At 42.6% G+C, this 14,926-nt stretch overlaps 1 protein-coding gene across 6 annotated transcripts in view; it reads right to left on the bottom strand.

The window, feature by feature from the left end:
• Positions 1–933: 933 nt before the first annotated feature.
• The window catches only part of SHROOM3 (shroom family member 3), a 173,427-nt gene continuing 159,434 nt past the window's right edge, over positions 934–14,926 (bottom strand). For all 6 annotated transcript variants that reach the window (XM_049105065.1, XM_049105062.1, XM_049105060.1 and 3 more), the window contains 2 exons: positions 7,906–8,178; positions 934–1,955 (listed from right to left, as the gene is read on the bottom strand). In XM_049105065.1, the coding sequence (XP_048961022.1) occupies positions 1,587–1,955; positions 7,906–8,178 (642 nt within the window). In that variant the 3' untranslated portion in view covers positions 934–1,586. The remainder of the gene's footprint in view (positions 1,956–7,905; positions 8,179–14,926) is intronic.

The raw sequence follows: 14,926 nt of genomic DNA, 5'->3' as shown, positions 1-14,926 counted from the left end.
AACATCTAGATGGCCTGTTGCTTCTAAGCTCATCAAAAGACATGTGTATCGGGGACCAAAACTAGTTTTGAAGTTCTTAACCAGAAGATACAGTCCATTAAGTAATTAAAATATACTAGGGGAGAAAAGGGCATGTGGTCTCTCATACAAGTTTTATTCCCTACTTCTCTATATTACTCGCAGTACAAATTAGCAGAGGTGGCCACCAGCCATGGGTCAAGCACATGTGAAAACAACAAAAATCTAAACCAAAGCCTAGGATGCACCACCTGCTCTAAGTATTAGGTTGTTGCCATCTTTGGCATCCATCAGCATAGCCTGGTCCCTGACCTCCTTCCACCTCCTGGTCTGTTTAAATAGACTCACAACTTGGGTTCTAGAGTACCTTCCAAAAAGTCATTATTGTGAAGCAAAATCTTAGTCTTCAGATGCACTGTGCAAACTTGAGACTGATAGTGCAAAATTAGTCTTCAGCTATTAAGAAGGCTGTTTTTAATGGTGGTTGACAGGCTTAGCAATTTAGGAAAACTTTTTTAAAAGTTTATCTCTGACAAAAGGCTACAGTTAGCCCAAACCCCATGTAGAAGGGCAGCATGAATTCAGTTTTGAATCGGTCTGTTTTCTGACTTCTCTGGTATAAAGATTGGAGAGCTGTTGTTCTTCTTAGTAAAATTTAGCTCTATCTCCTCACCACAGTGCTAATGCCATGAAGCGCTAGGAAATGATGGGCTAGCCAGGTTGCGCTAGACCTTCTTCCTGGGGAAGATGTAGCATTCCTGTTGGTTGCAGAAGTAAAGTGGTGAGGACTGGCAGCAGTGGAAACTGGAGATTCCCCATTATCAGTTTTAACACAAGTGTAGAAGGTCTGCTCATGTTTGTAAAAATATGACAGACAAGCCAAGGGTTTAAGAAAAAACGTCTCCACGCTCAGTGTGACTATCTTTGGAATTCTTCATTTCATTAAGGTTTTCACAAAATAACAAAGCTCAAACACAATTGTCTACATCCACCACAAAACAGAATCAAGTGGTTAGCACACAAACAATGATTTTTTCATTTTAAAAAAATATAAATAACAACAATGTTCAAGGTTTTACAGTTTTCTTCTGTGTGTGTGTGTGTGTGTGTGTGTGTGTGTGTGTGTGTGTGTTTAAGGCTTTATGTTGCAGACCCTTTATTAGTATTTGTATCTGTCGTCAGGACACACTGCCCACAAGCAAGGAAGGCCACTGTGGATACATTCCTGAGGGTGACACACACTCATCTATGTTGCCTCAGCTTGTTAAAAACTAAACAATCAATCAGACGCCTTCCAATCAGTCCTCACAGTTTCATTAATTTTCCTTCTACTAGAAAGTCAGACTAGAAAGGGGTTAAGTTTCCAGCAGCATTCAAGCTCTCAGATCAACCATGTAGGGTGAGAAGGAAAAAAACTGGCTCTTTCCCGGGTAGAATTTTTTTCCTTTTCTCCAGAAAAACCCCAATAGCCCATAGAGTTTAAATGGTGGTTTGTACTGAAATAGCTTTCAGATTAAATAATGTTGAAAGAGAAAGGGTGATCTTTTGGTTGGGTCTTTTAGAAGAGGTTAAAGTGGAGAGGTTAATGTTGGGAAAACACCACTTAAAGTACACCTCCCAGCAGGAGCCATCTCACTCTCAAGGTCTGGGGGCAGAGCCAAAGCCCCTGCCTTGGGAATGAAATCTGAGGGGAGACTCTCCAGCAGACACTTGACTTGTTCCTGCCCTAGCTTGATCTTGTCGTCCAGCTTTCGCTGCTCAATGAGGAGTGTTGACTTCATTTTCACAAAATGCTGGTAGTCCTGGAGTTGTTCCTCTGAAAGGTAATTGGCCAGGATGTCTAACACCACACGTTCCCTTCGGTCTAGGTTCTCCTTGAGCTCCCGGGCATCCTCGTGCTGTCCAGCCAGGACCTTCTTCTTCTCATTTAGAGAGCTCTGCTAGGGCAAAACAAACAGATCAGCAAAGGGCAAGAGGGAGGAAGGAAACTGTCTGCAAAGACACCTTTTACAAGACGGTGAAATCTCCAAGTTTCTGTTTCAATTGTCACATTAGAGTAAGGAGACCGACTTCTTTGAAAATCAGTTTTTTACCCTTCTGTTCATGTATATATAGTTCTCTAACTCATCATACAGCAGCTTTAAGAGAGATTATAATAAATTGGTTGGAGTAAAAACTTGACTTTAGGCTTCTAGATTTAAAAAAGGACAATTGATTCCATTTACATGAAGTCCTAGAAGTTACATGTGCCTGTATGAGTAGACAAAAGCATACAGATACAAAGTAGAATGGTGGTTGACAGGAGCTGGGGGGAAGGGGCTAATGGAGTTGTTTAATGGGTATAAAGTTTCAGTTTTGCAAAAAGAAAAAGTTACAGAGATCAGCTGCACAACAATATGAATATACTTAACACTACTGAACACTTTAAAATGGCTAAGATGGCAAATTTTAGGTTATGTGTAGTTTACCATGATAAAAAAAAACCCAAGGGGGTAAAAAATGGCCCATCTTTAAGTTACCTTGAGTATTTACAAGTATTTACATTTTTTTTTTTTACAAGTATTTACATTTATAGCAGTTCTCAAAGTGTGGACCAGGGGCAGAAGCATTTCCCGGGAACATGTTAGAAATGCAAATTTTTAGGCCTTGTTCCACCTACTGAATCCAAAGCTTGGGGCCCAGAAAACTGTGGTTTAGTAAACCTTCTAGGTAATTCTTCTGCAGCTGAAGTTTGAGAACCTCTGCCCTGATCCACAGATAACAATGGGAATGTCCTATTTCCCATATCTAAAGAAATCTGTTTTCAGTGTTTTTCAGGCCTCTGAATCTAACATGAGAGAAATTCTATTTAACAATGGGCAATTGCATATTCTGAGCATTTCTTATACAAACCCAATGGTAAGGTAGCATGTTTATCTTTAGGACTAATTTACTTTAAAATGATCTTTGACATGGCTCTAAAAAACAAAAAAGATTTATTTGACAGAGCAAGAAAGCACAACAAGCAGGGGGAACAGCAGAGGGAAAGGGAGAAGCAGGCTCTCTGCTAAGCAGGGAGCCCGATGCGGGGCTCGGTTCCAGGATCCCGGGATCATGACCTGAGCTGAAGGCAGATGCTTAACCCACCGAGCCACCCAGGCACCCCTTTAACATGGTTTTTTATGCAACATGTTGACTTATAATGAATGTCATTAATTTTTTTTTTCATTTTATATTTAATCATTTAGACTTTTAAGGCCAAAGTGATTGAGAAATATTAAAGTGAAAATCAATCAAGGTATGTCTTTAATTTTATTTCAATACAAATTGGATATGTAGGCTTATGAAAGGCTGACAGACATGTCTTTGCCTTAATTCCCTTGAACTAGCCTGTCAGATCTTATATAATACAGGGAAAAAAGTACAAAGTTATAGGTTTATCTTACAAATATCTCTATTTTCATGGCTTCCTTTCCCTAATGAGAAAAACACACCTGGCTGGCTCAGTCAGTGGAGCACGCAACTCTTGCTCTCAGGGTTGCGAATTAGAGCCCTGTTCTGCAGGGTGTAGAGACTGCTTAAAAAAAAAAAAAAAAAAAAAAAACTTTTCAAAAAATATTTTATTTATCTATTCATGAAAGACACAGAGAGAGGGGGCGGGGGAGAGAGGCAGAGACACAGGCAGAGGGAGAAGCAGGCTCCATGTAGGGAGCCCGATGTGGGACTCGATCCCGGGACCCCGGGGTCACGCCCTGGGCCAAAGGCAGGCGCCAAACCACTGAGCCTCCCAGGGATTTCCCGCCCCCCCCCAAAAAAAAAATCTTAAAAAAAAAAAAACACAACAAACCCTTAGGGTACTTGGATGGCTCAATCAGTTAAGCATCCAACTCTTGATTTTGGCTCAGGTCGTAACCTCAGGATCATGAGATTGAGCTCTGTGTAGGGCTCCACTCTGGTGCACGAAGCCTGCTCGAGATTCTCTCTCTCTCTCCCCCCCGACCCCCCCCATGCACTCTCTTTTTCAAAAAACAGACAACAAAAAACAACCCTTAGGGACACATGCACCCCAACATTTATAGTAGCATTATCTACAATAGCCAAATTATGGAAGCAGCCCGTGTCCATCAATAGATGAATATATAAAGATGTGGTGTGTGTGTGTGTGTATATATATATGTGTGTGTGTGTGTGTGTATACATACATATATATACACACACACTACATCTGTATCCATTCATCTACACACACACACACACACACACACACACACACACCATGGAATATTACTTATCCATAAAAAAGAAGGAAATCTTGCCATTTGCAATGACACGGATGGAGAATATTATGCTACGTGAATTAAGTCAGAGAAAGCCAAATACCATATGATTTTACTCATATGTGGAATTTAAGAAACAAGCACAAGGAGAAAAAAGAGAAAGAGGCAAACCAAAAAACAGACTCTGAACTATAAGAACAAACTGATGGTTGGGGGGATAGGTGATATGGACGATGGGGACTAAGGACTACACTTGTCGTGATGAGCATGTGTGATGTATGGAAGTGCTGAATCACTAGCTTGTACACCTGAAACTAGCATTACATTGTATGTTAACAAACTGGAATCTGAATAAAAACTTAAACCTTTAGGGAGGGACTGAATCTGAACGAAGATACCTTTCAAATTACTGTAGAGAAGTTAAAAGTTAAAACCTCTTCCTCGGAATGCCTGAGTGGCTCAGCAGTTGAGCGTTTGCCTTCAGCCCAGGGTGTGATCCTGGGGTCCCGGCATCAAGTCCCACGTCGGGCTCCCTGCATGGAGCCTGCTTCTCCCTCTGCCTGTGTCTCTGCCTCTCTCTCTCTCTGTCTCTCATGAATAAATAAATACAATCTTTATAACAAAACAAAAAACCTCTTCCTCTTTAAAAGATATGAAATATTTTATACATTGGAAATGTATAGAGAATTGATGAGCGCTGGGTATTATACTAAATGTCAGCAAATTGAATTTAAATAAAAATATATGGAGAATAGTATACTGCCTGTGTACCCATGTTAACTGCGCCAATTCTTAACAGGAGCATTTATCATATTTTCTTCAGATTAAAAACAAAAATTAGAGACTGAGTTGAAACCTTATATATGCCTTGCGAATTAGAGCCCTAATTATATATATATATATATAATTATACTCCCCCGACACCACCCTAGTGATCTTTATGCTACATTTGGCATTTGTTGAACTACTTATTCGTCCTTTCTTCTTTTCTGTTTATACTTTCAGTTTCTTAATGATGACTAATCATTATCAAAACTAATATGGATGTATCTTGCATGTGAGCAAGCACATATCCACATTCAAGAGTGTATATGTGTACGTTTAAATGTTGAGCTGAATTTAGTTCTGGAACAACTCCTCTTCCCCTAACTAAAACTGGTGTAGTGTTCCTTCTCTCACGTACCTGTGGCATCCATGCCAGTGGCCAAACAGGAAACCTGAAGTTAGCTTCTGCTCTCCCCTTCCCTTCATCTAGCACGCCTTGCTAATTTAAGCTCATTCTCTCACTCCCTATTCTCTAGCTCCATGACAGCTGCCATTTTTTTAAGCATTTTTTAAAATTTTTATTTATTTATGATAGTCACAGAGAGAGAGAGAGAGAGAGAGAGAGGCAGAGACACAGGCAGAGGGAGAAGCAGGCTCCATGCACCGGGAGCCCGACGTGGAATTCGATCCCGGGTCTCCAGGACCGCGCCCTGGGCCAAAGGCAGGCGCTAAACCACTGCGCCTCCCAGGGATCCCCAGCTGCCATTTTAAATGAGCAGCCTAACACCTTCTTGCTAGATTCTTAGCTTAAGTCCCACTCCTTCCCATGCTGATTAGGTCATGAAATTAGTTTATGGCTCTTCCTGAGCTTCTGGCTAAAGTCTATAAAGTATGACCCACAAGGTCTTTATGACTGTTTTCTGGGCTGGATACTGCTTGCCCCTCCAGATTCACTTTTCTCAGCCCTGCTCTGTGTTTAAGGAAGGTGAACTGTGCAGCCTGCATCACCTGGGTGTGGCCAATGGGAGTCATGGGCAGGAGACTGGAGGGAGGGAGGAGAAAGAACCTGGGGCATCTCTCCTTGACTCCTTCCTTACAGGCAGTGGTGCGGCTACGTTCACCTACCAAGGCCTCAGTGCTATAGGACAGGCACAGTTATGGTTCTGATGAGGACTCCCTTCCTCCTCCAAGTGATGCTAACCTTGGAGGAACTGGGAAGCTTCATTACCCTTTCTTGGCCTTCCTTACTCCTTCCCACACCTTCACTGAATTTTCTCTCCTTACCCATTTTGACTGAGCCTTCTATTTCCTGTCCATTTCCTGACTACACACTTCTCTAACATTTCTTGCAATTCACGATTTTTAAAAACCACATCACTCTGTGTTTTAGACCTGCCAATCCTGTATATATATATATATGTTCTTAAACATGCCATGGTCTTTCCTGACTTTGTCTATGAGATTCCCTCTAAATGGTGAAGCCCTCTCCTCTTAGTCCACATAGAATTAAGTTCTTCTATACCCTGTTCAAATGTCACTTGTGCAAAGTCTTTCCTGGGCTCCCCCCATCATCTGAGAAGCGTTTTGGGGCTGAGTTTATCACTGTGCCATGGCATACTGGATGTATTCGCTGCTTCCATACTGGTTTTCCTTATTACATGGTGAGCTCTTTGAGGGTGGGGCCTATGTTTTAGGCTGGTGTTCATCCCTAGCATGCACAGCACCAGATTTGGCAGGTGCTTGTTTGCTGAGTGGAAGGAAGGAGAAAGGATGATACCTTTGAGGCAGGCACTACTAGGTGATTTCTCGATGAGGAAGCTAAGGCTCAGCACATCTCATGAGGAGAGCATTCGCAGGAAGGAGAGTACAGCTACAGAAAGTTCCTGGATGCCCAGGCCCATTTCTAAGACCATCTAGACTTTTTCTAGTTGAAAGAAGACATCTTCCCTTTAATGTAATATATAGGAGAAATAATTGGGAAATCCTTGATAGCACTGAACGAGAGCTGCAGATAGGATAAGGAGCCAGAAAGCAAAGAAGCCTCTTGATGGCTGGAGTGCTTATCACCTTCTAGAATAAACAGATATGTAAATAGTTACAGCTCTATTTATTGTCTGGCTTCTCTTGCTAACTTCCCTGGGGCCAGGCATGTGTCTTCTTTGTTCACAGCTGTATCCCATGAGCCTACTAGCGTACATTAGACACCCAATAAATATTTGCTGTAAAGATGAGTAGGTAAAGAATGCTCTGTAGCTATGGAGTGAAGTTTAACCTAGTGAATAAAACTTGGAATCTGCATCAGGACTCCTCATATCTTGGCTCTATCACCGGCGGCCTGTTGTGAGGACCCAGTGAGCCCTCAGATACTGGGCAAAGATGGAGGATGCTCTCCAGTTGCCACCACTGTTGCTACCGTCTTCTTCCTTCCAGTAGAGGGCTCAGTGGAGACACCTGGGTGCATCCTCACCAAGCACCGGCAGCCAGCACTGGCAGATTCCCTGAAGCTTGAGCCCATCCCATGTTCCTGTGTCCTCTCCTCAGTGCTAACAGTTGTTTGTCCCTCTCTCTTTTTCTAATGTCAACCCCCAGCATGCTTTGTCTCTTCTTTTTCCTGGGATAGAAAGGAAAGAGAAACTCTGGCACCTATAGTTTTACTTTCCTAAGTATTCCCTGAGCCTAAAGTGTCAGCATTACCTCTTGGCATGCTAGATGCCTTCTGTGTTTCCTGGTAACCTGTACACTGGACTCTCTCTCTGCCCCAAAGAGATCCTAATCTTCTCCAGAGAAGGGATCATGTTTAATTGTACCTCTCTGTGTATGTGGGTTCAGAGGAAAAAATGTTGAACTAAATCGCTAGGCTACCTACCCTTTCTTCATTACTGGCATCTTCGCCAAGGCCGCTAAGGACGTTTTCCACACGGGCCAGGCGCCCGGAGAGGGAGAGCAGCAGGTTTACTACCTTGTCCAAGTCCCCAATGAACATCTTGTACTTGTCAAACTCATTGGGCTTGCAGAGCTCACTGATCAAAGCCTCCACCTCTTCCCCCAAGGCATTATTGAGCTTGATGTCCATCAGCAGACTCCCTTTCGCTTCCTGGAGAGTCTCAAGCTTGTGGGTGAGGCTTCCAATGAGCTCGGCCTGTAACCACAGAGGAGACACACAGCAAAGGTTAGCCAGCGGAATTGTCAATGGAAGGAGGATTCACTTCTCCCAGCCACATCCTGTCTTTTCAAGGCTCAGTTGAAGGTCCCCTACTCTACATGGGCTGCCCCCCAATATTAGGCCACAATATTCTTTCCTTTTCCTGAATGTCTATACTTGCCTTTCTCTGAATCTGTGCAGTCCTCAGAGGCTAACACTTGACTACACATCACCTTGTAATGTTTCCCATAGCATTGTCATGCTATCTATACCTCTGCCTCCCCAACTGGCTTACCTCACTTTTTTTTTTTTTTTAAGATTTTATTTATTTATTCATGAGAGACAGAGAGAGAGAGAGAGGCAGAGACATAGGCAGAGGAAGAAGCAGGCTCCATGCAGGGAGCCTGCCATGGGATTCGATCCCAGGTCTCCAGGATCACGCCCTGGGCTGAAGGCGGCGCTAACCCACTGTAAAAGGCTTTACAAGACATGCTCTCTTTTGATCCTCACAACAATATCACAGACAGATAGGATAAATATTTCTTGTTTTACAAAAAGAGAAGCCTAGAGTCGAAGGGATTATAGGACTTGCCCAAGGTCAGAGAATGGAGCTGAATATTAATGCTAGTTACCATTAACTAGAGCAGTTACTATGTGCTAGACACCGTGTCAGAAACTTTACGTGGATTATCTCATTTTGTTGTCCCCAAAATTGTGCAGTAGATACTGTTTTATCCACAGATAGGAGGTGAAGAAACGCTTAGGTAAGACGATGAGCCAAGATGCATGTACCATTAAGTGGGGCTGCCCTGAAGTCAAGTCAGTCTGATTTTAGCAACTAGCCTTGTATGATCATCATATTCATTGAAACCTTTATCAGAAGTCAGTCCTGTGATCTTCCCACTGCACTCCATAGTCTCCAGTTGCCTGAGCTATATAATTTGCCATCTTTACTGCAAATTTCTATACATATAAAAGTTACACAAATATCTAATATATTTAACTGAAGGAATGAAGTACAGGTCTTAGTGGTTTCAAATTTGAGTACATTTATGTTAAATGTCTACTACTTTGCTACAAAAGAAATTAAACTTTGTGATTTTTAAATTAGTTTTTCGTTTTTCTCTTAGCCTAAGGTAGCCAGATGGAGAAAGGACATCACTTTTTCTTTTGGTTAAGACCTATTTCTTTAACCACTAAAATGGTACCACCTCAAAAAAGATTTTTTATACATGTATATAAAACCAAACCATGTGGCTGGCTTCAATTGGAAACTTGGTGAAAAAAGGATCACAATTTTTCAATGTTAGAGTAAATCTTCATTTTTAGAGGAAGGAAAAGGAGAAAAATAGAAAAAATTTTGACTAACAGAATTGAAGGGTCCTGAGGACTTTCTGTACTATTTCTTCAACATTACCAGAAAATACAGTCATCACAATGATATGGGGAAATATTTATTTCTCCATGATATGTTCATCTTGGAGCTGGACCACCAGAGGTACTCCAATCCTCCAGTCTAAGTAAGGTTCATAATGTCCTTGAAATGTCCAAATCCGGGATCCCTGGGTGGCTCAGCGGTTTAGCGCCTGCCTTTGGCCCAGGGCGCGATCCTGGAGTCCCGGGATCGAGTCCCACGTCAGGCTCCCGGCATGGAGCCTGCTTCTCCCTCCTCCTGTGTCTCTGCCTCTCTCTCTGTCTATCATAAATAAATAAATCTTAAAAAAAAATAAAAATAAATAAATGTCCAAATTCTGGCTTTCATGGTGATAACTTATCTTCTTGACTTGCCTAATCCCAAAGGCTAGAGAGTGACTAAAATATTCCCATCTGCTGCACTGTCTCATCATGGATTATAATCTTTGGCTTTCCTCAAGCTGTTTAGTTAAGATGAAGTCAATGCAAGGATAATTTTAGTCGTGGAAAAAGCTAAATGCAAGTGGGAGAGAATATTGTTTGATTTTCCTTATGTTCTCCTGGAAAACTTATTTAAAAAACAAACAAACAAACCAACAAACCACCAACTCTGGCTGGCAGGTCTGGTATTTGCCTGCTACACAACTGGCTAAGGAGCTTCAGCAAAATACCCAGCAGGATCTGATGAACCTGCATGGTGCTATCCATTCCTATGAAGAGAACAGCAAGGAGACTCGGATAGAAAGCAGTAGGAAAAATAAACACTGTCTGCTGTTACATCTTCCAACATTCCTGCTGGACAGGGTTAAGAGAAGTCAAATGTCATTCCTGCTGCTTTTCAGATAGACAGTGAGAGAGGCTGACATCTGTATGAAGTCAGACCAGGAGTTTTTCCTCTTACAGGCTACATTTCCTGGGCTCACTACTCTAAGTGTCACGGGATAGTACCTTCTCATAGAAAACAGTTATGCCAAATCCAAGGAGGCAGGTGACTATGAAGCAACACTGCTATACTCCAACCTCACGAAAAGGCCTCTGATTATTCCAGCGTTGTGGGATCCATTTCAACATCATGTCTGGAGTAGTTTCTAGAAAAGCCTTTTGAAAAAGTCAATACTAGAGAGAAAAGAAGGTAATGGCCTCGTGTGTTTTCATTCTTATGACTTCTTTTGAGACTAGTATTGTGTCATTGGTTCTGGAACTTAAAGCACTTGTTTTGTTAATCATTTAATTGATATTATTAAAAAAAATAATCATGGCTTCAGCAGCTGATATTTTAAGGGAGAGGCATGATTTTGGATCTGTGAACGAGCAGAGACCCTGTAGGGTAAGTCTGCCCTCCGCGTTGGGCTGAATCTCTGCTGGCCTCGGCTCACCATCGCTCTCAGATGCTTATGCCAGTCTGTAGCACAGAAAGGGTAGCTACCAAGCAAGTGTGGCTCCGGGGGCAAGTCCTGAGCCAGGAATGTGACACAGCTCAAAAGCAATCAGGGACCAGGTTCAGCAGGCTAATCCTTTATCCTCTGCACCACACCTGTTTTGGTTTTCAGAGACATCGATACTGGTCAGGACCGCAAGCCTCTCTGTATGGGAGCTAATGTGTACGGGGAGTGGGGGGCTTGATGGTGTAAGGAGGAATGGAATCAAAGTGTCTGGCAGTGATGCAGGGAGGATTCTGTGGCATGAACCAGTACACATTTCGTGGCACTGTGATTTCTGAAAGCTATTTGCTGGGCTGCAATGTAGTACATGAGCACACATGGACAAGCTGGATATGTAAGTTACTGAGCAGTCCCATCAGTCACGCCAGGCCCAAATGGTGCACATTTGGATAGCATTTGATTTTTTTTTTCTAAGCCTTTAAGTTATGGAAATTTGGCTTTAAAAAATGTAGCTAAATGAGATATAACTGAAGGCAACAAGGGAAAGTTGGCTGTACCAAACAACTGTTTCTCTGCCAGGCAGACCTCTTCAAAACAAACGAACAAAAAGCCCTATCAACTTCTATCTGCAGAATGCACTGCGGGAGAGAAAATACCGGTCTTTTTTAGAGGGGCTTGTTTTAATGACATACTGATGTCTCAGGAGCTACTTAATTTGCAAACTCATCACATTTATTCTCTTCTCACCTGATATAAACTGTTATGTCACCCTGTGTGAGATGCTATTTTTCTAAGGGTTCTTTCTCTAAATATAGTTTAAATACACTCTTCCTCCCCACCTTACCATCTGCTTGCAGCATCTCTGCTGGGCCCTTCTCACCTCTTTACTACTGCAGGAACCAGGAGTCGAGGCTCTGACAGAAAATTCACCATCAGGCAAAGCCATCTGAACTTCTGTGCCTCCACTTTCTCACTCATGGCAAGGGGATAATAATACCTGCCTAAAACCTAATAATGTTTAAATATTAAGCTTTTTCTCTGTGCCAGGCACTATTTAAGTGTTCTACTATTCAATTACTACTCACCACAGCCCGATGAGATGGGTGCTATTATTATCCTGGTTTTACTAATGAGGCAAGTAAGGTGGATAGAGGTTATTTTACTTGCCAGAGCCAGGTTGTCTGGCTCCAGGGGTCAGGCTCTAATCACTACATTAAAATAGCTGATAGGAATGTCACGAGACTCAAATACAAGGAAGCTTGTGCAAGCATTCTGGGAAATATGAAAGTACTGCACACATTCGAGTTACTACTTTTGTGTGCTACCATTAAGATTCAGCAAGAGTCTGAAGAACATACACCACTCATTTTAGGATGATGTCTCTAGGGGAATACTCAACTTCTTCCCGGCAAGGCAATGCCACTTTGCCTTCTGTTCAAGGATTTGTGCTGACGCTGCTGTCAATCACATCACTACTAACACAGGTGGCCTCTGCTGACAGATTGTCTTCATCTCAAATAAATAATTCAGGACTCCTAGCTGTGTGGCTGGAGTTGAGGGGCAGAGTGGAATTCAGGCTTCTACATAGTAAAAATGAGGAAGATAAAGATATTTCAGCCATAGGCTTTGTGGTTCCTTCTTTCTTTGGTTTTAAATGGGAGGATATAGGAGCACATGGTTGTTTTCTCAGCTGAACTGCATCCGAGAGAGAAGGCGGGGGCAATTTTTCAGTGATAGGAGTGGGATCAAACCTCTATCTCATGCTGTGTGACCTGAGCAAAACAGAAGGATCTTGGGGACTCAGCAGCCATTTCAAATATTCTCTGGCACATTTTCTGTCAAGAGTGGTTCTTTCTTTACATTCAGTTCCTCTCAGGAAGGCTTATGATCAGAATGGTGTCCTATTTACTTAGTATGGTCTCTTGGTTCTGGGTGTCAGGAATCTCTGACATACAAGAAACAATACTGAGTTTCTTTAAATTCAACTCAGCCCATCATCCTCCCTCCCTAAATGACCTCCCTGCTTTCCCTATTTCAGTTATGATAGCCATCTAGGCCAGAAACTTGAGAGGCAGTCTTGACCCTTTTCTCTCTACCATACTCCATGCCTAATCTGTCCCCAGGTGCTGTTCATGTTGCCCCCCTTTATTTAAATCCATCTGTTTCTCACGGCTTACACAGGTATTATCACTTTCCTATAATAGCCTCCCAACTACCACTGCTTCCTCCCGTCTTACTCCACAGCTGCCAGAGAGATTTCTAAAATGCAAACCTGCTACAGCTCTCTCCCTCCTGGTAAATCCTGAGGAGGGGGAAGAGCTAGGAACTCTTGATGTTAGTCAAGATGGCGTATACCCACTACAGCCTCCCCCGTTAGCACAACTAACATCCCTGGACTCTGAAGGGGGCTCTGTAAAGTTAAGTATGGCAATGTGTTGGGGCAGGGAGCCAAATATGAAATACGACCCAGAATGGGGATTAATTTCCTGCCTTTTTTGCTCTCTGAGCAGTGCAGAACTGCACACAGGGTGTGGCAGCAAAATTCGGAGAAAAGCCCTGCCTTTGAAACAAGAAGACCAGAAAAGGGGCCTCTGTGAGCTAAGAATGTGGGAGAAAATCCTTTTAACCCTCCCTTTTCTTCTCCTAGCCTTGGCTTCCAAGAGTAGCTCTACTCCCCGAGCTGCACTCTGCAGTGGTGGCACAGGCACTGACAATCCCAAGAGAAAAACCCTTCTTTCTGGTTAGAGGAAGTGGTTTGAAGAGTGTGAGGAGAATTCCCACTAGTTCTTTCTCTTTTATCAAGGGTGGTCTCAGTCATGCAGAATAGCATAGCAGCACAGAGAACTTGTCTTTCTAGCCAGAGGCCAGGCAGAGGAGCTGCTGGGAGCCAGGGAATGTGGGGAAATAATGGCCAGGAGAGAGCTGGAAAGAAGATCCCCTAACTCTGTGTGTGAACTGCCATAAGTCCCTGGCTCACACTCAAGCTGCATGTGTGTAGTACAGACCTGAGGCAGCACAGCGAAGGCTTTGAGAATTGAACACAGCAGCTACCCAAGTCCCAGGCTAACCTCTGAATGGTGCATGTCTGGGACAGACCTGTACAACACAGCAAAGGCTCTGAAAACAGGAATAATATTGGAACTGGCACCCAGAGGTGGGATAGCACTTGTAGTCTAAAGCTAAATAGCTGCCTGCTAAAATGAAAACAAAAAAGGTCAACATTCTGTAGAGGATTTTAACAGAACCCAGAGTCTCACAACATAATACTCAAAATGTTCAGGATACAATACAAAATTGCCCAATATAAAAAAACAAACAAACAAATACAAAACCATAAACCACAACAGTAAAATGTTGAGCAATTCCCAGGGGAAAACAATCAACAGGCGCTAACTCTGACAGAACCCCAGTGCTGGGATTGCCAAGGCCTTTAAAGTGGCTTTTATGACCTTCTTCCAAAGTGTAAGTAAAAAACACTCTTGAAATAATTAAGTTATTGGCAATGAAACAGACACTACAAAAAACTAACTGAATGGGGGATGCCTAGGTGGTTTAGTCGGTTAAGCATCTGACTTGATTTCGGCTCGGGTCATGATCTCAGGTCTTGAGATCGAGCCGCCCGTGTCAGGCTCTGTGCTCAGCACACAGTCTGCTTGGGAATCTCTCTCTCTGTCTCCCTCTGCCCCTCCACCTGCTCAATCTCTCTTGCGCTCTATAAAACAGGTAGATAGATTAATTAATAAATATATAAATAAATATAATAAATAAAATAAAATCTACCAAAAACCCCCAACCAACCAAACAAAAGAAAAACTACATGGAAATTTTGGAACTGAAAACTACATATGAAATTAAGAAAATTACTGGCAGAATGAAGACAGACCTACATGAATTATTCAATTGGAACAGAGCTTCAGGGACATGTGGGGCAATATCAAAAGGTCTACTAT

This window comes from Canis lupus, chromosome 32 (genome assembly GCF_003254725.2).
Source record: "Canis lupus dingo isolate Sandy chromosome 32, ASM325472v2, whole genome shotgun sequence".
NCBI classification, from domain to species: domain Eukaryota; kingdom Metazoa; phylum Chordata; class Mammalia; order Carnivora; family Canidae; genus Canis; species Canis lupus.
This window is presented reverse-complemented; position numbering and strand designations above follow the sequence as displayed.